Source organism: Pungitius pungitius, chromosome 8 (genome assembly GCF_949316345.1).
Source record: "Pungitius pungitius chromosome 8, fPunPun2.1, whole genome shotgun sequence".
Classification (NCBI taxonomy): domain Eukaryota; kingdom Metazoa; phylum Chordata; class Actinopteri; order Perciformes; family Gasterosteidae; genus Pungitius; species Pungitius pungitius.
Window position 1 is genome coordinate 17,377,682 of NC_084907.1, and position 23,200 is coordinate 17,400,881.

The window sequence follows — 23,200 nt, forward strand, 5'->3', positions numbered from 1 at the left end:
ACTTGAATGGGTGTCCAATGAACATTGGCATATTGATGTGTGTGTGAGTGAGAAGGTGTCAGTGTGTTCACTTCATCCACTAAACTCTTAATGCCTGCCCCACTCTTTTTTTTAAAATTGCAATTACACAGACACACACACACACACACAAAACCTCTCACACCGGGTCAAACAATGATTGGCTGGGGCGCGTGGCGGTGAGTCCAAGTACCCTGACCCTGTCCGTCGCCCACTGTCACCACTGTCTGCAAGACGACACCAGGATGGATGGAAGGAGAGGGATGGAGCAAGGGAGATAAATAAGGCGGACAACTTGTGAGGGGAGAAAAGGGAGGGGAGGTGGGCACTTAAGACTGGTGGATCTGAAGATTAGGAGAGAGGGGGAAACAAAAGGGGAGGCAGAAATGACTGAAGAATATGAATTTCAAGAACGAGAGAGACAGAAAAGGAAGTTGACTGGGCAATAGCGGGAGATAATCAACATGAACATGTCTGTGGAGGAGGTGGGTGCACAAGTGAGAAGATAACGTGTAGTGAAGAGAAAGGAGGTGATTAGAATATGTGGGGGGGGGGGGGAGGAGAGTATCTGCGAGGGGGAGGGAACCCCTTTTGCATTCAGAGAGAAGAGCAAACTTGAGCAGATAAGTATAAATATCTAATACAAAGATGAAAGACAAGAAGCTGCAGTGATGAGAAAAGAGACTGGTTAGAGATGCAGAGAGAGAGAGAGAGAGAGAGAGAGAGAGAGAGATGGATGGCATGAGTGAGCTAAAGTAACAGAAAGATGGAGGGATGTAGCAGAGGAGGGGCAACCATAGGGGGAGAAGAGTGACCTCTAAGATGTCACTTTGAAGGGGAGAATGAGGGAGAAAAAGAGAGATAGGGAGGAGAGGGATAGGGTGACACAAGCCATCTGTTAGTCTGGGCTTTGGTTCTTGATGTGTTTGGGTTGTGTGTCCATGTGTTAGTGTGTTTTGGGGGACTCTATAGGGCACACACGCAGTTGAGTTAATGCAACCGTAAAGCTGTATATTTTCTCCTCAAGGGAGCTTTGTATTCATAAAATAGAATCAAGGCAGCGCGGCAAAAAATATATATGCACTTTCTTATGGGAAGTGAGTGAGAAATTGGATTTGATCCCATTTGTTCCCTCTAGATGTGACTTGTGAAGCCGCCGGAGTATACAGAACGGGTCAGAACACACACTCGTAGGGAATGGGAAATGTGTAAAAACACTGACACATGCACTCACATTAATCATTCGGGCACAATGTGTTCAGCTGTGGGGCAGGACAGGAAAAAATCTGAGGTGTGTGTGCGCGCGCGCGTGTGCGTGCGTGTGTGTGTGTGTGTGTGTGTGTGTGTGTGTGTGGTCACAGGCTCATGTTCCTGTTCCTGTGTGCACTTCCATCCTGAACTCCCCTCCAGCCACCGAGAACGCTTTTCCCCTCTCTCTCAGCTGCTCCTCCACACGCCTCCATCTTTTCCTCCGCATTTTCCGCTCTAATACGTGCCGGTACCGGATTGATTGGGGCATGAATAGCAGAAGCCCAGGTGTAGACGGGTTCTGGAGTTTATTTTTACTTCAGCATGTATTTAAAGTTGAACGATCTGCATCACGGTTTGTGTCCCTTTTTTTTGAAAGGGATGGTTCAGGTGTTTTTAAGTGGGGTTGTATGAGGCTATTAGAAGTGTAAGTGCATCGACTACATACCCGTCTTTTAGCTCCCCCCTTTTATTTGCACTCGCTTGTTGTGTTAACCTATACACCGGTTACTAACAGTGTGCGGCTGAACTCACACTTGACCACTTTGGTTTCGCGCTACTTGGAAAATCTTTTTTTTTGGCATTAGTGGTAATAAGAAAATGGATTATGACAGAGTCAAAAGTTACGTGGGAGGGGCGTGACGTTGTTCTTTCGGTGATTGAGTTGCAGACACGTGAGTTTGTCTCCTTACGCGAATGACAGGAGATCGTTTGGTCTTTATTTTACGCAACAAAGCGTCAACTTAATATACTATTAATAACCTTTATCGGACCGCAAGAAGGTCCGTCCGTTGATAAGCACGTCAAAAGTTACGGTGGACCAGCCGGGGTTAGGGGGAAGGAGGGGGTCCGCTGGTGGGCGAAACTGCGCACTGAGGAGTGAACAATTGTAATCGACGGCTTTCCAGTTGGAAAATGAGGCTTTGAAATAATAAAGCCAATGAATCCATCACGCACTGACCGCCCCCCACCCACCCGCCCCCCGGAAAAAAATAAAAAAACGTTTTAATATTTCTTTGCCACGCACGCACGCCACGTGCGCGCATCTACGGACCTATGCGCGCGCGAGCACCAGCAGACAGAGTTCCGTCCCTGCGTGGTCGCGTTTAGACGCTCTCTCCTTTGCGCTGAGTATCGCTCACGGCGGCGGAGTTACGCATTGACCGCGTCGTCATGTGCGTCACGACGTACGTCACGACCCCGCGTTACCAAGTTACCGTTGCTATGTTACGGCTTTGATCTTGACAAACAGGCAATCCAAGGACACGTAAACAGTACACTGTACGTTGATCACTTGACATAATTCAAGGCACTTCACTCCAGCAATTTTGGTAAGAGTGAATTTGGAGTGAATTCTCATTCCAAGGATCCATAGTTCCCTGTAAAAGCCGGCATTATGAACATGGAATTCTACGTTGACACTTATGAAGAAATCTTGGAGGCCATTAAATTGGTAACAGAGCCGTTTGGAGAATGCGAAATTAATATGGAATTTGAAATTTCTGATTGCTCCATCGACTCGAGCACAGAGGAAAGCAGTCCGGTGCACAGTCTTGAAAGCAACGACTTGACTTTGACTGAAACAGAGACCTCAGAACCTGAATGCTACATTACGGCTCCATCCAGTTTAACTAGGGACAGTGATCAGTTAATCCAAAATTCTCCACATCATTTTGAGATCTTAAACCCTCAGATGGACAATTCGGTCATTGAAACATCAACCCAATCCTGTTTGTGGCCAGTTGTTATTGTAACCACAAGAAGAGACCCTCAGATGGAGCCTTTGGGACAATTTATTGTTGGAACACCAGCACAATCCAGTTTGCCATCAACCTCAAAGTTGCCTGTTAAAAATGGATGTGTCGTATTTACAACGGACTCCATTCAGTCAGACCCGGCTCCTGGCCATGAGGTGCAAGCTGAGATCATCACAAAAAATCGCTGGGGCAAATTAGAGTGCAGGACCGTGGTGGAAAGGCTGGTCAGCCTGATAACAGGGGATTCTAAAGCGGCTACCTGCAACAAACTCATTGTTGATTCAATCACTCAGCATGTCCTTGAAAAGCTCCAACATATTCATGTTACCATCGAGGCACGGACACAAAACATCAAGGTTGCTCACAAGAAAGCTTACATAGACCTGCTGAGGACGGACAGTGCAAAGAACCTGCCATTGCTTCTAAGGAAAAATACTAAGTTTTTTGAGGAGACAATCTGCATTGCACTGGTGAAGCACATGATAGAGCCATATAAACGTAACTGGTTCAAAAGATTGATCGTTGAAACACCGGCCCAATCCAGATTGCCATCAAACTCAGAGTGGGACGTTGTTATTGAAAGCCCAAGAAGAGCAGACCCCCAGATGGAGCTAGGACAATTTATTGTTGAAAGACCGGCCCAATCCAGCTTGCCTTTAAACCATTGGGACGAATTGGAGTGCAGGACCGTGGTGGAAAGGCTGGTCAGCCGGGTAACGGGGGATTCAAAAGCGGCTACCTGCAACAAACCCATTGTTGACTCAATCACTCAGCAGGTCTTTGAAAAGCTCCAACATATTGATGTTACCGTCGAGGCACGGAAACAAAACATCAAGATCGCTGACAAGGAAGCTTACAAGGACCTGTGGAAGACAATGCATGGTGCACATAAGCTGTTTGTGCATCTAAAGGAAAATCAGCCAGAGTTTATGGATAAAACCTGCATGGCACTGGTGAAGCACATGATGAAGCCAAAGAAAGATAGCCTGCTCAAAAGATTCATGAGCGCCATGTCCACACGGAAGAACACGCATAGTGACAGTTCTCCAAACTTGTAAGAAACAACAGACGTGTTTGATAACCACGTTTGCAAGATGCTGGTGACCCACATGGCAATGCCAAGAAGATGCAACATCCTCATAAGGCTCAGGAGCAACATTGTAATACCGTTTGTTTCCTGTTTGAAAGTTCCCTCAGTTTAGGGTTGTCTTTGAGAGTTTTCTCCGAGTGCTTTGGTTTATCTCTGCTAATTAATGCAAAAAAATATAATATAACCACGTTTGCAAGATGCTGGTGACCCACATGGCAATGCCAAGAAGATGCAACATCCTCATACAGCTCAGGAGCAACATTGTAATACCGTCCGTTGCCTGCTTTAAAAACAACCCTAAACTGAGGGAACTTTCAGAGTTTTCTCCGAGTGCTTCGGTTTATCTCTGCTGGTTAATGCAAAAAAAACCCCAGCAGTTTGAGGCCTTGAACCCTCAGATGGAGCCTTTGGGCTCCATCCATCTTTGAGTTTTCTCCGAGTGCTTCGGTTTATCTCTGCTAATTAATGCAAAAAAATATAATATAACCACGTTTGCAAGATGCTGGTGACCCACATGGCAATGCCAAGAAGATGCAACATCCTCATAAGGCTCAGGAGCAACATTGTAATACCGTTTGTTTCCTGTTTGAAAGTTCCCTCAGTTTAGGGTTGTCTTTGAGAGTTTTCTCCGAGTGCTTCGGTTTATCTCTGCTGGTTAATGCAAAAAAAAACCCCAGCAGTTTGAGGCCTTGAACCCTCAGATGGAGCCTTTGGGCTCCATCCATCTTTGAGTTTTCTCCGAGTGCTTTGGTTTATCTCTGCTAATTAATGCAAAAAAATATAATATAACCACGTTTGCAAGATGCTGGTGACCCACATGGCAATGCCAAGAAGATGCAACATCCTCATAAGGCTCAGGAGCAACATTGTAATACCGTTGGTTTCCTGTTTGAAAGTTCCCTCAGTTTAGGGTTGTCTTTGAGAGTTTTCTCCGAGTGCTTCGGTTTATCTCTGCTAATTAATGCAAAAAAATAGGGACTCTTTAGGGACCCCACGTCCCTAAAGAGTCCCTATTTTTTTGCATTTTTTACCTGTCACGGGGGGGAGGACTCGATCTTTTATTTCCCAACAAAAATACACAGGAAAATCCGTGGAAGAGGGATGAACAGGGAAATGACTGAAATGACTACTCATCCTCTTCCTCTTCCACCTCTAACTCGTAGTGTCCCAGATGTTGCTGTTTTTGCGGGTTGAATTTTTTCTGGTCTCTGGCTGGTCCTCTCTGCACATGTTCGTGAGGTTTTATCGCCTCGACCTTAACTCCACGCCTGGAGCGCAGGTGCTCTCGTCAGAATGTGCGCCCTGACTTCACACTACGGTCACTGGCTCATATGGCGGAGTGGGCATTGGCGTTCCCACAGCGTTTACACGCAGCTCGAGTTACCTTATAGGGAACGTCTCCGGTTACGTATTGGAACGCTGCGTGTTTATGCCATTCTCCCGGCATGCCCGTGGCACTTGAGACGGCCGTTCAGTGAGGAATGGGCTTGTGTTTTGGGGACGTTCTTCATCTACTGCTAGTACAACTAGTACACTTATATTTCTACAATTCTCAGCTTTGGTTAGTTCTGTATTTTTTCAAATTCATTTCAGCTTCTGCCATGTATGTATTTTCAGCAATTCTTTGTATTTCATTTTAGCTTTTCCCAAAATTAATTTTTAGCAAATCTATTAAAATTCCTTACAACGTGTCCCATTTCTGTATTTTTTTGCAATTCTGTCAAATTCATTTCACCTTTTTTCATTTCTGTATTTTGAGCAATTTTCTGAAATTCATTTGAGGTTTTAGCATTCCAACGCATTTACAGCAGGAAATGCATTTTCTAGTTCTATCTACTGGTCGGTCGGTCAGGGAGCAAAAGAACATCCTTAAGAGCAAAGATATGTAGGGCTATCAGCAGCAAAACGTGTATAAGCCACCAAAAGAAAGGCGAGAGCAAATTTAGGATTTTGTACAACTATTTTCCAAACGGAAGCAAACAGAAAGTGAAGCTTTGTGAGACAGGTTTCACTTTGAATTCAGTCTAACAAACCCAGCAGTTGGTTTGCTTCCGTGCTGGTTCTCCTCTGTCCAAACTGGGGACAAGCCAACCACCATCTGCTGTAGATGTAATACACTCACTATATGATCCTCATATTAAAACATGACTCTCCCTTTAATGTTTCCTAATTATCCGAGAGGAAACAATTCATGATTATTACTGAGAACCCTAATTAGAAATTGGAGAATTATTATATTTCACAACTTTCACCGTTTCATTCTTTTAGCTGCTCACTTGATGGTGTTTCAATCTACCTTGTTGCCGAGCATTGCTATTTCCCAAGAAATTCCTCTTCTGCACGTATAGAAGCAGTGGTTTGTTTTTAGAAAAAAAGTCATTAAGTGTCTATCTTTGTGTTTTGTATTGGAAATCTGCTGACAGAATGCTTAATGTAAAATGTAAGATTGATTATGATTTGTCATCAAAATCAGGATCAGTGTTAAAAACAATTGAAATCCTGTATTTGCATTCCTTTTTGGGGCATATCAAATATATCTTTGTCACCTGGAACATCAATGCAACCGTAGCACAACATTCATGATGTGCTTGTATTTCGCGCAGCCTTTGCGGAGCTGCAGACGGACATCCACGAACTCACTCAGGAGCTGGATGGAGCAGGAATCCCCTTTCTGGAATACCGCACCTACGCCATGAGAGTCCTGTTTCCCGGGATTGAGGACCATCCTGTGCTTAAGGAGATGGAGGTACGGGTCAGTAGAGAGCTCTTCATTCACACACACACTCCCTCCCAGTGTGAGTGTAAGTCGTACTGTGTGTCTGTTTGGATATGCCATCAGAAATTTCAAAGAAAAAATACGAAGCAATGACTTCGGTCCATAGAACAAAGTGATCAATCCAGAGTTTGATTCAACAGTTGAGGCTTCCAAAAGTTTCAGAAATCAATATTCCGTGGGGAATAAAATGTAAAGATTAATTTTTATTTTGATCTGTGAGTCGGTGGCAGGGGTTGTTCAGGGTCAGGGTTTAGAGGAGAAACATTAAAGGGTTCCAAAAAAAAATTAAATGCAAATGAGATGTTAAAGACTCCTGATTTGTATCCACCAAATGTCTTTCATCCGAAGCAGCTCCGAACTGGAGGGGTCAAGGCAGGAGAAGCTTTAGTCTAAAACTAGAAAAAGATAACTTTGATGATCTAAGCTCTTATCTCAAATTTGACGTAATGCAGTAAAGAGACGGATCTTCTTCTTTCGGGAAGTGAGCAAAGTCCAAGCTCCACTAAGACTGGGTGACTTTGCAGGATCAAACCTGTTTGAGGCTTCTGAAAAAGCAATGTTCAGTTCACGCTCAATAAAACCTCTCCCCTCCACTACTACTCAGTATCACTCGTATAAAGGCAGCGTGGACACAAACTTCCACCATTTCCCTGTATACATTAGACTCTCACACATACATCACACCGAAATGCACACTAGCGCAGCACTGACATGCACGTATGGCGGCGACATTAGGGACGGGGTTTTAAGAGATGCAGTATCTGCTCGTGCTATCAACGGTATTCCAAAGGGATGTTGCAGCGCGACATTGGATTTTCATTTTGTATGGCCCAAGCAATCACAGGCCACAGTAGTGCGCTAGTAAGCAGATCAATTTCTTATTACAGCATGAAACTCGCGTTCTCCCTCCAAGCCTCCGTTTCTCTCCCTCAGAGGGGGAGACCCGCTCGTAGCTTTGAAAGAAGAAGGGGATGGGTGGAGAGGTAAAGAGAACTGGTGAAATGGGACGGCATTGGGACAATAATATGAAGAAAAAGTACAAAGTCGTATTGATGCAAGCGTATTTTCCTTCTTTGTAGATACATAAGTTGTTAGTGTATCTGCATGAGTGCACATGAGGCCCCCTTTCCAATGTACTCTTCGTCTTATATTCCTCATACTCTTTTCCCTCCTTCTTGGCCACGTTTCCGCCCTTAACCTTTACTCTACCTTCACACCCGTCATCCGCTCTTCATCCCTCTCCTCCCCATCATCCCCTCTGTGCCCTCCTATCCAGGTCCCTGCTAACACGGAGAAGGCCCTGACGCTGTTCGGCCAGCTGCTGACCAAAAAGCACTTCCTCCTGACCTTCATCCGCACCTTGGAAGCCCAGCGGTCCTTCTCCATGCGGGACCGCGGCAACGTGGCCTCCCTCATCATGACGGCGCTGCAGGGCGAGATGGAGTACGCCACGGGCGTCCTCAAGCAGCTCCTGTCTGACCTCATCGACAAAAACCTGGAGAGCAAGAACCACCCGAAGCTCCTACTCAGGAGGTATAAAAAAACAGACGCAGACGGAAACGACTCGGACAAAAACATGCCACAGAAAGCATGGGGGGGGGGCGGGGAGTTTGAGGTTACGTCACTTTTGTTTATCATCCTTCTCACTTGTTTTGAGCATCCTTAAGGATGAGACAACACACTACAAGTGGGCACCTTGAATATTCAGCCTTAAAAAAGAAGAAAAAAGCCACATACTTGCTTTTGTTCCCTGCTCTATGGTTCCTCATGTTGCCATGGCAGTGATAATCCACAAGCAAACCCAGTCAGATACTCGTTATGGTGCCAAAATGAATGGTGAGAATGTTCAAAAGTGATTTGTTTTTGAAGCTGAAGCTGAAGTTGCGAAGCAGGAAGGCAGGGGACTGGGACTGTAGCTTCTAGAGGCCTATTTGACATTACCTTGTCTCCATCTCTCAACCTTGTCCCTGTCAGAGAGGATTACACCGCTGAGTACACACACACTCCCAGTAGAGCCGCAGTCACACACTCCTCGATCCCCTCTCACCCTCACGCTGTTAGAAAGGCAGAGAGGGTAAAGGTACGAGGAATAGAGTGGATGTAAAAGGAAACGAGGAGGATTTACAAGGCAGAGGGTGAGGGATTGAAACAGACCGTATTGGTAAAAGGCAAAATGAGCAGCAGTGGAGGGAAAGCACGTGACGTGAAAGAGTTAACGGCAATGAGAGGAAGGTGGATGGTGCAGAGGGAAGAAGAGACGTGGTGATTGACAAAGAGGGCAAAATGTCTTGAGGGAGACTTGGGCTGAGGCTCATTGATGGAAGGAGAAACACGGGGGGTGGAGGGCAGAAGGAAGGAAAGAATAGAGAGGTTGTAGGAAGGGGCCATATGTTGAGAGAGTAGATGGGCAAAGGGAGGATGAAAAAATGAGCTCCGATAGACAGACAGGAAAAGATACACATGTTCAAAGGAAAGGCACAATTAAAGAAATGGCCTTTCTCCAAATAAATTGGAATTAGACATTAAATGATAGAAAAAAGTTATTTTTTTTTCTCTCCTCCTCTGAGAGATATTTAATTAAAAATCTAATCAAATAAATGACTCTTAGCCAGTGTGCCTGTGTGAAGCCTTTTCCAATCCCCCCTTGGTGCGTATGGTTACAACACGGAGCCCCTGCTAACTACACTAGCCTCGGGAGCTGGCCATAATAAGCTCGGCAATTATTACACACAGTTCACCCTGGTTTTGGTGTTCCTGCAATAGACATGTTAGATAGACTTTAGATTTATTTTTACTTTTTTAGACATGCACAAAGAAAAGCAGAATCCTGAATAATCTGCTCCCTCGTGAGCTCTTCTCTCCCGTTGCAATGATGACTCCATGGCGTTGTGTGCATTCGGTGAGATTGGCACATTATTGGCACACACTCAGGAAAATCTAAAGCAACCCTCTTTGTACGGCATGGTTACAATCTTTGTAACGAGTGATGCAGTGACATGGTTTCCCTAAATGAAATTATGTTAAGCTTCACCCACTATCATGTCCTGACATGGCCAAAAGCCTGTTCTGTCCAGGTGTATTCGCCTCCATCGTCTTCCATCCTTCGGTTCCAAGTTGCCTCATCTTTCATCCGCGATATTTTGCTGACAGCCATGAAAAAAAAAGAAGAAGAAAATTGCTCCACATACATCAAACAAAAGTCAGGGAGGGATGCGGAAGCGTAGGAGTTCACGTATCGTTCCTGCTACAGGCCCTCGCTGATATCACCAGCACACTGGCCTAGTTTCTTGTTTTTTTTCCCGGTATTTCTTACTACTTCTCATCTGTCATGAGAAAAAAAAAAAAGAATTTCTGTGCAGTTGATTAGAAAATATGTCGCTGTCCTGTCATTTCTCAACAGAATGTGCCCCTCTGCTCCTTTGTGCACATGGCGCCTTGCTAATGACACAAAGACGAATGTTTAAAAGACGTGTGGGAATGTGGCCCAGATAGACAACCCAGTAACCCAGCAGAAGGCTCCTTTGTACACCCCCCCATTTATCTGATAGAAACAAGGACTTGATGGTAAAGCACTCATCCCGTTTCTTCTGAGGAGGATAAGGCACAGGGAGAAATAATCTCTCTCCTCTCCCCACATACCGTTAGTGCCGGGCTCCCTTTCAGCTGTTTAACAAATTAGACGCAATAAGTCCATTAATTACAATGCCTTTAATTGCCGTGTTTTCATTCGCTTGTTGTTCACGTGTGTTCAAGAGTGTGCACGTGTGGAGGTTCCCCTCATTACACGGCAGGTTTGTGATTAACGAGAGAAGTTGGTGAATTATACTAATTGCGGCTTTTCTAATGAAGACAAGTAGGTTTGCTTGAAGTGTGTGTGTGTGTTTGGAGGGGGGGTTCAAAACAATGAATTAAGTGGGGGGGTTTGCCACGGTATCTCTTACTCTTCATTTAACCGTCACTCATTTTTGTGTTACTTCCTTCTCTCCCTTCACCATCTCCTCTCTCTTCCCTCCCCTTCATCGCTGTCCCAGGACGGAGTCAGTCGCTGAAAAGATGCTCACCAACTGGTTCACCTTCCTGCTCTACAAGTTCCTCAAGGTAAAATGGTCTTTCACACAAAAATACGCACACGGGACACACACAAGTTTGCAAGCAATAGCAAAACCGCTGCATTTTGTGAACGAGGAAACGTCCCTCTAACTCCCACATTGACAGCTGCAGCACTCGATAAGGCGGAGGTACCTCTCCCTCACCTTTCAGGTGATAAATTCTCCTTTGTCCGAATTGAGGAGAATGTAGTTTGAGGTGCTGTTCAGACACAGCTGGTCATGTTGTTGTGATCTCCTTAGCCCGTAGTAATAACTGCCTCTCTTTGTGTCCCCGACTGGAATGATTTTACAGCCAAGGATGTGTGTGTGTGTTTCCCTTCAGAGCTCTTGGGATTAGAATAAGAGCAAAGTATAGATCTTACACAAATGCATTCTCTCATTTCTCTGTCTGTCCCTCTCTGCGTCTGTATGTTGTCTTTCTCTCTTTGAATTCTTCTCCCTCAGATATAGAATCAGAGAGACTTATTGAGGCTTAAACTCTTCCAAATTCCAGTTTCCACATCCAGACATTCTCTACATTCAAACATTGCTGCAGCTAATCAGTTAGAAGCGGGTGCTTAAACCCCCGCTGGAAAAGGCATTCTAGTGGACAGTGAACCAGCCAAGCAGCCAGGGCCCCCGCTAACATCTGCGTGTGTGTGGGCTCAGGTTTTGACAGCCACAGAGGGGTTCAGAGGCAGGAGAGTGGGTCACCATGGAAGCTGTTTGGGATCTTTTATAACAGCTGGTTTTAGGAACTTTAGAGGAAATAGGACTGAGAGAGGACAAGGTGAGAGGAAGTGGAAGGAAATGGTCAGAAGTGTGAGAGGAGACGTTGGGGATGTGAGCAATGTTTTAGAATGAAAAACCTGGATGAAGAGTGCAAGGGAGAGGAGGACATATCGGGGTTGGAAACAAATGACTAGCAGCCGTCTAACCTTTGACCTTCAGCGCCTCTTTCTCCTGACGTTTTAGGGGTCGTGTAAGAGCAAAAGGCCTAAAAAAATGTGTGAACAGACAGGAGGACCATCATTATACTCCATATTTTACTATAAGTGTATCTACCTGCGGGAGTGCGGCGGTTGCATGACCACTGCATTTCTGCTGCTTCAAGTCAAAATGCAGATTTCACTTTTATTTTAGATGCTCTATGGCATCCTTAATCCATAATATGAGTGAATCAATAGACGGGAAGCATCATAGTAGTTGTTACTGAGCGGCTCCCCGCTTGTCAAGGAGAGAGAGGGGGGGGGGGGTCCTTCAGTCAGAAGCCATCAGTAACCGCACCGATGTTTGCCCCCAACCCAAAACGCCGTCTCTTCCAAAGGGGAGCGGAGAAGTTGTGGGAGCAGGCCGTGCTCATTTGGCAGACCAGCTGAAGCGCTGAGAGGATGCGGAAAAAGGCGAGCGACGGGGAGGCGGGGGCCCGACATCCCACAGCTTGTTGCCTGGTTGACATGTCTCACACAGCAAAGTGCTTCTCCAAGCGTTTTTCAGCCCTCAGTCGTTAACCTTCTATTAACTCCTCAATCAATTGCCACTCATTCACACTCACAGTCTCAATGATTCCTCTCCTTTTTGCTCACTCACTTACTGACACACACACACAAGCAGCGATTTACAAAGGGTGTTTTTCCCCCCCCGAAGAAGAGACACTGGGGAGATGCTCCGGTGTGCATTCGAGGGAGAAAGAAATGTGTGCGTGTTGTTTTCTGTCAGCTTTCAGCGCGCTGTTAGCCAACACGGGCCACGGCCTTGTCCTTTACTGCTCTGCCTGTGGTTGGTTCCGAGAAGATTAGAAATATAATTGTCGGTATTCGGCAACGTTATGCACTTTTTGCTGTTGTGCTGTTTTTCATGGGTTTCTGCACGGTTGCATTCCTAGTGGCCATTTTAACAATCTGCCTTTCTTTTCTTTTTTTTAATCCATCCCCTCTGTGGTTTCATTTCTACCCGCTTCCTTCTTCTTACTTCCCTCTATCGTTCTCGTCCCCTGTTTGCAGGAGTGTGCTGGCGAGCCTCTCTTTATGCTGTACTGCGCCATGAAGCAGCAAATGGAAAAGGGACCAATTGACTCGATCACAGGAGAGGCCCGCTACTCCCTCAGCGAGGACAAACTCATCAGGCAGCAGATTGACTACAAGACTTTGGTCAGTACGCTCGCAAGTGAAGGCAGACAGTTGGACAACACCTTTGGTCTCATGGGATAAAAAATTTGTTTTATTCTGATGAAACAAACCTTAGTAATAAAGAGGTGTGCTCTGTTGCCGTGGTTGAATGTGGATTCCCAAAGGCAGACTGAAATGTTGCTTTGCATATGGAAAATCCACAAAGGGTCAAAATGCATCCACACATCGAAAAGACAACAACTGCCTCCTTGTGCTAAATGTGACCGGTGCCTTTCTGCTTCTGACCTCCTGTAGACGCTGCACTGCGTGAACCCGGAGAATGAAAATGCTCCGGAGGTGACAGTGAAGAGCCTAAACTGTGACACAGTGACGCAGGTGAAGGAGAAGCTGCTCGACGCTGTGTACAAGGGGACACCGTACTCCCAGAGACCCAAGGCCTCCGATATGGATCTGGGTAAGGAGAAGGAGAAGTGTTGCATACACACAAACACACAAGTGGAAGGTATACACTCTGAGCGCAGGTGCATTAGCACAGGAGGTTAAGAGGGAATCGCTTTAGGAGCTTTCTCAAACAGCCGGGGGACCTCTAGAGTCTGAACAAAATGTGTTCAAGTCCGGCTAAATGAGACTTAAATGGTGCATTGTTTGTTTTTTCAATTTCTGCTCTGCATCCCTTTTTATTTCACTGGAACTTATTTTTCTGTTTGCAGGAGGGAATTTTTGATAAGTTATAAATCTTTGCATGCAATCCATGTCCCACTCCTCACAATCATACACACACAACCTTACCTGCATCTCCTTTTTGTGTGTGTGTGTGACAGAATGGCGGCAGGGTAGGATGGCTCGCATCATCCTTCAGGACGAGGATATCACAACCAAGATAGACAACGACTGGAAGAGACTCAACACCTTGGCTCACTACCAGGTGACACCATCTATCGACGCTGAAAGCTGTCTCTCTCTCTTGCCCCGTTGCAAGGATGAACCGATGCATCAACTAGACCCCCAATAGAAATAAATCCTGGCCTTTGTTGTGTTGTCCCTAAAACACAAAACCCTTTTCAACAATAACTCCTCATCGATGCACATTACTGTTGCTGTGGAATTCATGTTCATGTTATGGTTGTGATTGTTTTTTGGTATAATTCAGCCCATTGAAATATAGCAGTTTTCATATTCAATCACCCTCTCATGTAGTAGAATGCCTCTTTCACAGGAGGTGACGTTGCAGGGATCGTTTGTGTCGCTGCGGGACGGTTTGCGGCAGACTGACTGATGTTTTTGAATCCGGTTTCAGGTGACAGACGGCTCATTGATCGCCCTGGTGCCTAAACAGAACTCGGCCTACAACATCTCCAACTCCTCCACATTCACCAAGTCCCTCAGCAGATACGGTACGAGAGAAGGTGTGTGTGTGTTTTGTGTGCATGTCCATCAGTGTGTACAGTGGTCTGAATAGGACTCTTAATTTCATATGTGGAAAAGCATTTCGAACAAGAGATCAACTCGAGAACTTTTGGAGTACTTGGTGCTTCTTTCATAATTAGATAAACCTTAAACTAATGTTGAATTAAACAATTGAAATGCTTACACCATGAGTCCTGTAACTTTTCACCCGAACAGCCATTGGTGTACTTGTGTTAATGATATATTATTGGCTTTGCCAGTGAAAAATCATTATGCAAACTGCTGGAGCCTGTTGCATGTTGGGTGTTTCCAACATGTGGTTCAGCCAGACAGGCCGAGTCCATTGGAGACGTTCATACAGCTAAGGTCCAGGTTGCTCACAGCAGAATGCAGTTATCAAAAATTGGTTTTCAGGATGACAAACTGGCAAAAGAATGTAGTTAAATAAAAGCAATTGATAGTGTGCATTTTTGTGAAAAGAACACTGGACTATTGGTCCAAATATATTACATAGAATCCAGTTATCATCAGGCACATTGTCAGTGCTGGGTGTGAACTACTTACTAATACGAATATGTCTACGTCACACGCACACACAAACACTCACAAACGCACCAAGCTACCTTGCTCTGTATTTCCTGTATCTCACTCGCTCCTGACATTTTGAACCTCTCAATCCATTCCTGCTTTGTCGCGGAAGTGACAAGCATTCAAACTGAGAGTGTAATGCTTGGTGTCACAAAATAGGGGATCACTGTCCAACAGAAGGAGGGAGGGAGGGAGGGAAGGAGAGTGACAGACTAATGTATTCTGAAATGAAAGAGTCACTTAAATGTAGAAGGAAAAGATTTTAACTTCACGTAGAGATCTTACTTTCTGTAGCCGCCATTCATTTGTTCTTCATGCTTTTATACCTTAATGTGTACTTGTCCTTGAAGTGTTGATTAAGATTAAATTAATTCAACTTTCATGCAACTAGAAACTGGCACCAAGCTACGGGCTTCATGTGTTATCAGATTATGTGAATTGAATAATGCCGTTGCCTTCTCAAGATGGACTAAGACTCTAAAAGGCCAAAGCCAAATGTGCTTTTTGCATAAACTCAAAACAAACACTCTGACCTTCCTCTTTCTCCATTTGCATCCTTTCCCCTGGATGCTTAAATAAAACTAAAGGTAAAAACTCATGTTACAGACCACAACTTCCTGCTCTTCCTGTGGTATTTTTGGCCTACTCCCTCAATTTCCCCGTGTGTCTCCCCCTCCACTCCTTCCAGAGAGCATGCTGAGGACGGCCAGCAGCCCAGACAGCCTGCGCTCCCGAACGCCCATGATCACCCCCGACCTCGAGAGCGGCACCAAGCTGTGGCACCTGGTTAAGAACCACGACCACTCAGACCAGAGGGAGGGGGACAGAGGCAGCAAGATGGTCTCTGAGATCTACCTGACCCGACTGCTGGCCACCAAGGTATCGAGGAGCTGTATATATTTAAATACACACACACACACACTTCAAGTGTCTACTTTTAAACAAAAGGAAAACACTCCAGCACATCCGTCTCGTGAAGCCCACTTTCAACAGCAGACTCTACCTGACCTTTGTATGGTTGTGGTCTCAATGCTCATTAACATTTTTCATAACCTTTTGGACAAAGACTCACATATGCTCAAGAATTAGTGATTGTGTCTTAATTAGGAGGTTGACCTTTGTCTATTGAGCTGTTACTGGGCCCTCTGTTGGTGGCCTCAGGGCTTTCAGGCTCAGGCCTTTAGCCTTTGATCATTAGTCACCAAATTCCTCCTTGTTCCGATGATGATCTGAAAGGTTTCTTGGAGTCAGGCTGTTTGTGTCCTGCATATAGATCCCTCAGCATGTTCTACCTCGATTAGTTTGTTTCTCATGTCTATAGGCCAATGTCCTTTTTTTTTTTTTAGCCTTTTTAACTAGTAACTCGTCAACAAATAGTTTATGAACACACGGCTACTGCCCACAGAGTCTCATAACCGTGCCAGGCCGTATTTGCATGTACTGCTTTGGTGATTCAGCTCCGCATGATACTTCCCCTCCCAGGATGTTTCACTCATTGCTTCTAGATTTCCATTGTTCCAGCTCCTGGTAGGAGAGTGTAAGGTTAGCGGCATCAAGGCAGCCTCAATGGGGAAATGATTAAGATGCAAGCCAGCAGAAGACAACAGAGGGAAACTTGGAGCACTGCAGCCTTTTCTTATTTATTACTGCCCCGACAGCGCTGTGTGTTTAGGAGGCTGATTTGTGGTGCGTGTAGAAGTGCGAACTAAATTCAACTTCTAGCTGGTTTCAATGACGTTTTGTGAAAGGGGGCCTGGATGCTTAAAGATGGAATATAATGTGCTGAACCCTTGTGCAATACATCAAATAGTTGACTTAAGAGGACATTGTGAGGATTCAGAAGTGATGGGGTTAAAAACAATTCAGAACCACCTTAGGGCCCCATAATCAATATTGTAAATAACACAGACCCTCAACCAAAAACCCTCAACCTGCTACTGACAGCCATCGCCTCCAGCCAGCCAACAGGAAGTAGGCGTTATAGAAACGTGACACACAAGAGACAATGAACCAATAAATACATGTTTTACTAAGCCAGTGCTGGTTCTCCTTCTCAGGGAACACTCCAGAAGTTTGTGGATGACCTGTTCGAGACCATCTTCAGCACCGCGCACCGAGGAAGTGCCCTGCCTCTCGCCATCAAGTACATGTTTGACTTCTTGGACGAGCAGGCGGACAAACACTCCATATCAGACTCTGACGTACGGCACACTTGGAAGAGCAACTGGTGGGTTTGTGCGTGCGCCGTTGGGAGTGTTTGCTGATACGCGTTTCATTAATGTCTTGTGGTCTTTGCACCTTGATAGTCCTTCTGACTGTGCAACCCCTTCCGCTGTCTCCTTCCTCCCGATCCTTCCAGTCTTCCTCTACGGTTCTGGGTGAACGTGATCAAGAACCCCCAGTTTGTCTTCGACATCCATAAGAACAGCATTACGGACGCCTGCTTGTCCGTGGTGGCTCAGACCTTCATGGATTCCTGTTCAACATCAGAGCATAAGCTCGGCAAAGACTCGCCTTCGAACAAGCTGCTCTACGCTAAAGACATCCCCAACTATAAGAACTGGGTAGAAAGGTACGCTGACAAAACGCATGTCAATTTAAAGCGGCTTCAAATTGCTATTGTCAATATCTCAACGTCTTCTTTTTTTTTTTTCTCCAGGTACTACTCTGACATCTCCAGGATGTCGGCCATCAGTGACCAGGACATGAGTGCCTACTTGGCGGAGCAGTCACGCCTGCACGCAAACCAGTTCAATAGCATGTCGGCCCTCAACGAGATTTACTCCTACATCGTCAAGTACAAGGACGAGGTAAGATGTTTCTTTCTAAGGTCGCTAGAGAGATATTTGCATTTAATCACAGTTTTACCCTGATTGTTGGCAGTTCCTTCTCAGCTACATTGAGTCCTTTATCACACTTTAACTCCCAAATTTCCTGATTTCAAGTAAATTTAGACTCCAATCACTCCATGATTACCTGTTGTCTTGTGTAATCTTCACAAAGTTGTGTGAGTATTTGATGGAAAGGGACATTTTAATAAACTGCCTCTCTTTTTGATCTTCTCTTTTTGGTATTTATCAACTAAAAACCTGGCAGGTGGCATGTTGCTGTCCTCTTGCAGCCTTGTTTAGGAACAGGAAAGCAGGCACATTGTGACGCTGACTGAGCCCTTCCCCTGTCCGTCCTCAGATATTGTCGGCTTTGGAGCGGGACGAGCAGGCGAGGAGGCAGAGACTGAGGAGCAAGCTGGAGCAGGTCATCGACACAATGGCACTGAGCAGCTGAGGACCAGGAGGCACCTCCACCTCCTCCTTCTCTTCACTCCTCCTCCATCCGTCTCTCTCCGGCGCTCCTCTCACTCAGACAACAAACAACACTCCAAACCCCAACAATACGACGGACAAACTGCAAAAGGACCATGGCAGTTTACTGCAAGCGGCGGCGGTGGGGGGGGGGGGGGAGTATTCGGCAGAGATGGACCGCCCCGTATACGCTTACATGTGTATGTGTGTGTTTGTCTGCAGCCCCTTACAGTGTGTGGGCTCGTGTCTGTGTGAGAGACTGGGACACCAGACATTTTGCACACATGCATACATGGAGAATAAGTAGACTGACAGCATTTGGTTATTGTGGATGTAGGTGTTTGTTGTTTGCTTGATTTTGATTTCAGGAGTCTTGTCGTGATGAAGAAATGGTCAGGAAAAAAAAAAACAATGGAAGCCTGGAAAGAAACTCCATGCATGGTGTCATTAACAGAATGGACCAATCTGTTATGAGCCATTGGAGAAAGGCTCCCTAGGTCATGTGACTCTAACGGGTGTCACAGTTTTAAAGGATGTTAGGTTTTTCTTTTCTTTTTTTTTTTTGTATAGATGTAATCAACTGCCCACTCTCTGATCTCTCGCCACTTGTATTACTGCTGAATTTGCACAATTTACAGAAACGTTACAGAGGAAGATGACTTAGATATTATATGGAAATACAGCAAAACAAGTTTTCAAAGAAAGATTAGACGGAAAAAGAAATACATTTGTTGTTTTTCATTTTCATATTAAACCAACAAACCATGAGAAGTAAACACAATTTGATATTAGAAGTACAAAAGAAAAAAGAACAACGAAAAAAGAAGCGTCGTACCGTGCCATGTTTTCTTTGAATGTTGTTTAGTGCAAAGACATTTTGTTAGATGGACTGTGCTAGCGTATGATTTTAAATATGAACATGCCTACTGACTGAAAAGAACTGCTCGAGTATCGACCCATCGTGAGATCCTTGTTGGGAGCGACGGGGAGCGAGGGTCGTCCTCTTCCTCCTCCTCCTCGTGGCAGGACAGTTCATGGCGTTATGGTGAAAACATGAAGTTGCTGTTGTTTAGAATTCAATCAGTGCAATCTTTTGGTTTCCGACAACCAAAATATATATTCTCCCAGGATTGTTGCTTTCTTGTGGCACAGTGGCCGGGTCTGTTCTGGAGGGCCAGGAGGGGACAGTAGAGTAGATCACGTCATAGTAACTGAACAATGAAGTAGATACATTGCACTACCTGAAATATCGGCCCGATACGGCGAAGCCACCACATCCACCGCTGAGGATCGCGTCGGAGGGCTCGTTAGTTTTTTTTTTTTTTTTTTTTTTGAAACGGTGGTTCTGGAGAAAAGCCAAAGTAAGCGTTGGTGCTCTCTGACGCCGTTTCCGTCTTTACAGGAGCGAGCGCGAGGTAGAGTACAGCTTAGCTGGGCCCCTTTGTAGTGAAACAAAGTGAGAAAGTGGTTTCAGCCTAAAGGCACTTTTTTTTTCTCCTTCTTTTTCCCCATGTTAACACTCAGATAGAGGGACAAGGAGAAGATACGTCTCTAAACCTCTAACCTGTCTGCTGGAGACGGGGGGGTTTAGTTTTCTATCCATGAGGGGGGGGGGATGTAGAAAGATAAATAGGTGAGACTCCTCTGTTCATTAGCTCCACGAGGCTGAGTAATCCTCCCCTTAGCCTGCAGCTCTTGTTCAGAACTAGCCTACTGCCATGTGTGGCTTAAGCTTCTTTTTTTTTTATTACTTCTCTCTGTAGAGGTTTTATTTGTTTCCTTTTTTTTAAGTCAGGGCTTTTTGACTTTGTGCTGAGAAATAATGTTTTCGATAATTATTTTCTGCTTGCCGAAAAAACCAAACTGGTCTGTAAAATGTTTTTGTTGATGTTTTCATTTGTAAATTGTATACTTTTTCATGATGAACAAAAGTTGTTTGCCATTTTTTTGTAATCAGGTCGTTGGTTCTTTTGTCTTTTTATTTTGTGACATGTAAATTGTAAATTTTTACGGTACACAGAAGACAAAATTCTCTTCAGTTTGCCTGAAGTTGAAGTACTTGAGCGAACTTGAGGATTATTGTCTTGATCTCGAGGATCAAAATGAAATTATTGCATCAGATGAGCATCCGTGTGTTTGTGATGGAAATGTGACTTGCTGCTTTAACTCTCGTATCAAACATTTTTTTATCAAACATTAGGGCTGTTGTTTTATGCTGATCATGAATGCTGTCGCTCTCCATTTATGCCAGGTTCCTTGAAAAAACGAAACCATCTGCTCAGATGCAGGAATAGAATAGAAGGACTAAATCTCCCAAATTAATGTCGACCCACCATATTGTTTACATGCCTGAGATGGGAAATTACTTTCTACAGCTGCAATATCAGCCAAGTTCAACTGGATATCTGTGGGGACTTGATAGTTCACTCATTATCTGCCAGAACAAATCATGAGGGGCCACCACTGACCACAATAAATACTGTCTGCTAGAATCAGCCGTATTAAAGAGAGGCCTGCAAAACCACCACCAAAACATGCACAGTTCAAAGCACGCTTTTATTTCCTTTTCCTTTTTTTTTTTTTTTTTTGTCAGTGTACAGCTGAGCTTTTGCTGCATTTGTACATGTTGGTGCTGCTACTGTAGATCACACAGGAGGGAGACAGATGATTGTTGAGGCCAGAGCTCAGCAGTGCTGTGACGGATCAGTTTGAGCCCGACGTACACTGGGGACAAATACACTCGCTCCCTGCAAAGCACACACAGCAAAGCCAAGGGAGGCAACAAGTGCCCAGGTGGGGGATGTGGCAGGCTACTTTTAAAATATACTTTTAAACATTCTCAATTCATTCTCAGGTTCATGCTCCACGTGTGTCGTATTGTGGTCGTAATCTGGTTGGAGTGCTGAGGGAGTCGGCTCGTTCATCGTCTGCATGGCTACTTGCCTTTTGGATTGACCTACTGGATGCATATTTAGTGACACTTCCCAGTCAACACTGTTTAGTGGAATAGTTGACTCGTAATAATTGTTGTGGAGGTGGTTTACAGCCCACAGTCTGTCCTTAAAGGGTGTTTGGTGTCATCAGCTGACGAAGAACAACAACATGTCGACTGCGCTTTGATGCTGTCAGATCAGCACACGTGAACAAGTGCTGCACTGGCTTCAGTAGTAGCTCAGTCAGCAGGACGTCATGTGACTCATGTATACATTCGCAGCTCTTTATTCCCAGTGCCCAGTCTCTGTTTTACCTTCCAAAAAAAAAATCTCCCTGTTCAATCAAATGCAACTCCTGGCACCGTTCTGTTTTTAATGGATTTTTTGTGATTTTCAGTTTTCTTCAATTTCTCTAAATCTTTGTTCCTTTTTGTTGTTGTTGTTGTTGTTGGATGTTACACAGAATCCAGGAAAACAAATGAATTTCAGAAAGATGGCAAAGGAACTTTAGTACTACAATAACTACATTTTCACAGTTACAGACTTAAAGCGACTGTCACAAGTTTGCAGGTTCATTCATTATGTAAATATTCTGTTATTTCCTATTTTGCAGATTTACTACTTGTAAATAAACACGCATCAAGGAGAGATTAAACATTTTTTGCTAAATAAAATGTGGCTTGAGATTTCTATTTAAAGACTTGTGCAGTTTTTATAGATGGAGGGAGGGAGGAAGGAGTTGTTTTGCTCAATGGTTGATATCACAGTATTTAACGTACATGCGTATCTTCTATTTAAGCAATAAGGTACGAGAGGCTGTACTTTAACGTCCTGTAACAGTTGGAGGGTGTAACAGATGGAGGGTGGTGTTGGGCCCCACGCGCACTGCAGGGCCAGCAACCCTCGAACTGTTATTATTGAAAATAAAGTACAGCCTCGACGAAATGAGTGTAGCCACCAAACGTCGTGTATCTCATTTCAGTAGTTGGAGAAAAACAAAATTCCCGTACGTGCATGTAAACATTATCGCTGAATAATGCACCCCCCCCCCCCCCCGTGACTCGCTCTCAACCAATCAGAACGCTGGAATTCATCTACCCGTAATATAATGTAGCACACCTTAATATGGCCCAGGCTACTATGAATCTTTCTTCATTTATACCTGTTTATGACAAATCAAATCTGACCAAAAACACAAAAAAAGACACAATCACACTAGAAAGTTGCACAGTGGAAATTGATAAAAAAAAGTCGAGAACTTGGTGGCGCTAATCCCAATGGTTTATTTCTATTTACTTAGCACTGAACCATTTTAACAAACCGATAACCTTGTAGTATCTTCCCCAGCATTTAAACGTGTCTTTCCATACTCTGCTCACATCCGCCTCCTAATGGGCCGCATCAGTCAGAACCAAAGAATTAAGGTTCAGAATGTTCACAGTCATAGCTTCCCTCCTCCTCCTCCTCCCTCTGCCCGCCTTTCATAACATGACCGGCATCATTAATCATTCTTAAGGGAATGTACTTGAGTGGCTGTTGGAGGTTTGTTCTCTGGAGGTGTTAATACTTAGACGTTTACCCCCCCCCCCCCCCCCCCCCCCTTAACCATACATCACGCTCGCACTGCCCTAAGTGTACAAGTGTACACGGGCACTTAGACGGCAGAGGGCCTCTGAGTGCGGCTCCCGTCCGCCTGGCCTGGGATTTTCATGGCAGTTCTTGTTGTTGAACAGCAGGACAAGCAGCAACGAGAGAGAGAGAGAGAGAGAGAGAGAGAGAGAGAGACCCAGAAGAAAGCAGATTGGAACAAACCGAAATCACCTTGTGTTTTTTTTTAATAGCCTGCCTTAAACACCCCCCCCCC

At 44.9% G+C, this 23,200-nt stretch overlaps 1 protein-coding gene across 4 annotated transcripts in view; it reads left to right on the forward strand.

Annotated features, from left to right (window-relative positions):
- The window catches only part of LOC119194145 (plexin-A1), a 160,060-nt gene extending 138,032 nt beyond the window's left edge, over positions 1-22,028 (forward strand). The window contains exons 21-32 of one of the 4 annotated variants that reach the window (XM_037448262.2): positions 6,717-6,865; positions 8,166-8,422; positions 10,921-10,987; positions 12,981-13,127; positions 13,401-13,560; positions 13,928-14,031; positions 14,404-14,512; positions 15,790-15,980; positions 17,159-17,328; positions 17,461-17,673; positions 17,761-17,911; positions 18,291-22,028. In XM_037448262.2, the coding sequence (XP_037304159.2) occupies positions 6,717-6,865; positions 8,166-8,422; positions 10,921-10,987; positions 12,981-13,127; positions 13,401-13,560; positions 13,928-14,031; positions 14,404-14,512; positions 15,790-15,980; positions 17,159-17,328; positions 17,461-17,673; positions 17,761-17,911; positions 18,291-18,386 (1,814 nt within the window). In that variant the 3' untranslated portion in view covers positions 18,387-22,028. The remainder of the gene's footprint in view (positions 1-6,716; positions 6,866-8,165; positions 8,423-10,920; positions 10,988-12,980; positions 13,128-13,400; positions 13,561-13,927; positions 14,032-14,403; positions 14,513-15,789; positions 15,981-17,158; positions 17,329-17,460; positions 17,674-17,760; positions 17,912-18,290) is intronic. The other 3 variants (XM_037448264.2, XM_037448265.2, XM_037448266.2) reach the window with 3 other exon arrangements.
- Positions 22,029-23,200: the final 1,172 nt, after the last annotated feature.